The sequence below is a fragment of the Octodon degus genome, unplaced genomic scaffold (genome assembly GCF_000260255.1).
Source record: "Octodon degus isolate 3935 unplaced genomic scaffold, OctDeg1.0 scaffold00056, whole genome shotgun sequence".
NCBI classification, from domain to species: domain Eukaryota; kingdom Metazoa; phylum Chordata; class Mammalia; order Rodentia; family Octodontidae; genus Octodon; species Octodon degus.
In genome coordinates this window covers 11,409,814-11,412,435 of record NW_004524632.1, presented here as the reverse complement: position 1 = coordinate 11,412,435, position 2,622 = coordinate 11,409,814, and the positions used below count along the sequence as shown (strand labels likewise).

General features: G+C 51.6%; 1 protein-coding gene across 1 annotated transcript in view; it reads left to right on the top strand.

Moving 5' to 3' along the window:
• Nucleotides 1-2,622, top strand: part of Brca1 (BRCA1, DNA repair associated) — a 58,541-nt gene that overhangs the window by 39,953 nt on the left and 15,966 nt on the right. Inside the window, exon 14 of the mRNA XM_023718048.1 lies at nt 2,132-2,319. Within this exon, the coding sequence (XP_023573816.1) occupies nt 2,132-2,319 (188 nt within the window). The remainder of the gene's footprint in view (nt 1-2,131; nt 2,320-2,622) is intronic.

Here is a 2,622-nt window from a genome sequence, read left to right as displayed (position 1 = left end):
GGTGCTGGGGGATCGAACCGCGGTCCCTGTGCTTTGCTTAGTTTAGCTTGTTCTAAGTAGGTGCTTTAGACCACTGAGCCATCTCACCAGCCCCTTAAGTTTTCTTTTGATTGATATTTTTTTTTCTTTTTTATTTATTTTTCGTATTTTAGGGAAGGGTCTACAGGGTGTTTAGGGTCTTACTACTAGATCGAACTCGTAGTGATCCACCTGTCTACAGCCTCCCAAGAGCTGGGGTTACTGAAGAGCTGGGATTACATAAAGTGTGGGCTGCCACACCCAGTCTGAATCACATCTCAGCACCCTGGGGGCGGGGCCTGCAGGACAGGCCTGGGGATGGAACTGGCCCTTGAGCATACTTGCCACTGAGCTATTTGGCTGGCCCTTGTATATGCTTTTAATTTGTCTTTTGGAAATGGTGACAGATTAACACTAATTAACCACGCCATCTTTTCTAAGCCCTCTGAGTTTGGAACTAAAGATATATTTTTGAGGCCAGCCTAGGGCCTGCTACAGTTTCCATAGGTATTCAGCACCTCACTGATAGTTTAACCAAGTGAGCCCATTATTAAAAGACAGGGGCTGTCCAAATAGTTCAGTGGATTAAAGTGCCTGCAGGCAGGCTCAGGGCACAGGGGTTTGATCCCCAGCCTGCCCTGCCGGCTGTACCCTGGGGCACGCTGAGACAGCAATTGAGACTGGGCATGGTGGTGCCTGCCTGCAATCCCAGCTCTTGGGAGGCAGTAAACAGGCAGATCACTAGGAGTCCGATCTAGTAGTTAGACCATGAACACCCTGTGGACCCTTCCCTAAAATACAAAATAAAAGACAAATGCTGGGTGTGATGGTGCACACCTGTCACCCCAGCACTCAGGAGGCTGAGCCAGGAGGATTGCTGGAAGTTCGAGGCCAACCAGGGTTACCTAGTGAATTCAAAGCCAGCCTGAACTGCATAGTGAGAACCTGCCTCAAAACAACAAAAAATACAGATGAAATGTTCTTGGTCCTCCTCCTCCTCCTCCTCCTGCCACAGGCTAAGTAGGGAGCTTTCTGTCCCGGAAACTGCAAAGCGATGAGCTTCTGCCCTCTACTACGCAGTTCGACAGCAGCAGTTCAGATCCTGCTTGTCTTCATCCACAGAGCCTAGCCTTGATGGCTGCGCTCGGGAATCAGCTCAGGACCTTGCACTTGCCAGGCAGGTGCTGTGCCATTGAGCTGGACCCCAAGCCTGTGATAACCTGGCTCATAGTAAGAACTCAGTAGTTATTTCGGTGTGTTAATCTGTGATCCCCTTTAAACCTGTTGATAACCTTTTTTTCTTGTCCGATCTAAGGTACGTGGGAATCAACCCGTATGTATCTAGGCCAGTCTGCCAGTGAGGCTACATCCCAGCCTTGATAATTACCTTATTTCCCTTAATACCTGGAAGAGTAGAAGAGCTGCTTGCTGCACCCACGTGCTTTTGTCGGTCACGATATGCAGCTCAGGCTGGCCTTGAGCTCACTTCTTAGTCCAGGCTGGTCTCAAACTCTAAATTGATCTTCGTGCCTCAGGCTCCTGGGTGCTGGAATTACAGGTGCGTGCCGCCGCGCCCAGTTCCAAATGCTTCTGTAGCAAGAGCTGAGGGTAGACCCCCCAGTTGCCGGCTCTGACCCTGGCCCCTGCATCTCTACGCTTGCTTTTCCACTGAGCAACCCTCAGGTCTAGGTTGGCTTGTCATTTTTAGATATGAAAGAGGGGTGATCTTTTTTTTTTTAACACCAGGGATCAATAGGACTTTGCATTTGCCAGGCAGAAGAGGCGTGATTCTATAAATTCTGCCAACATCAGGGAGAAAGAATGTCTGTAGAGACATCAACATTAACTGCTCTCTGTCTTCACGAGAGGTCGACTCTCACAGGGCTGTTGGGCTCAGGCAGAACAGTGTGCAGAATTCGTGGCTGCCGAGCTCTTGAACTGCGCAGAGGTCGCTCGGCCCGCCGCGGGGAGCCAGGGTTGGGAACCCTGCCCTGCAGTAGTGGCAGGGTCCGGGATGCCACGTGGGCTTCTGCAGCATGTGCTCCTCGTCGCTTGGAACGGGATGCAGATGCATCTTTCTGGTGGTGATGGTTCCCCCCACTTGGTTTTCCAGGGTGTCCCCTCCAGAGTCCCACGTGGCTAGCAGCAGGTGGTCTGCACACAGCCAGCCCAGGAGGCTTGGGGGCAGAGGCAGCCCAGCTTCGGAACAGCTGGCAGAGGCTGTTAATGTGAAGGAGGCACGGGGAGCGTCAGGGCCGCACCGTCCAGCGACATCAGCCCCTCTGCCAAGCACAGAACCAGGTGATACTCCTTCTGCTATGATGGAAAGATGCTTTCTGTTCTATTATAAGTCGGATGGGACTGCTAATCAGCTTTCAGGTGGGCAGATCTATTGTGGGGCCTTCTGTTACATTTAAGCCCATCTTTTAAACACTTGAGCATCGCCCAGCATGGTAGCACACACCTGTGACACCAGCGCTCAGGAGGCTGAAGCAGTAGGATTCCTGCAAGTTTGAGCCAAGCCACCGCTACATAGTGAGACCCTGTCTTAACAAAAAGTGTGCTGTGCTGTCCGTGGTGGTACGCTCCTATAATCCCAGCACT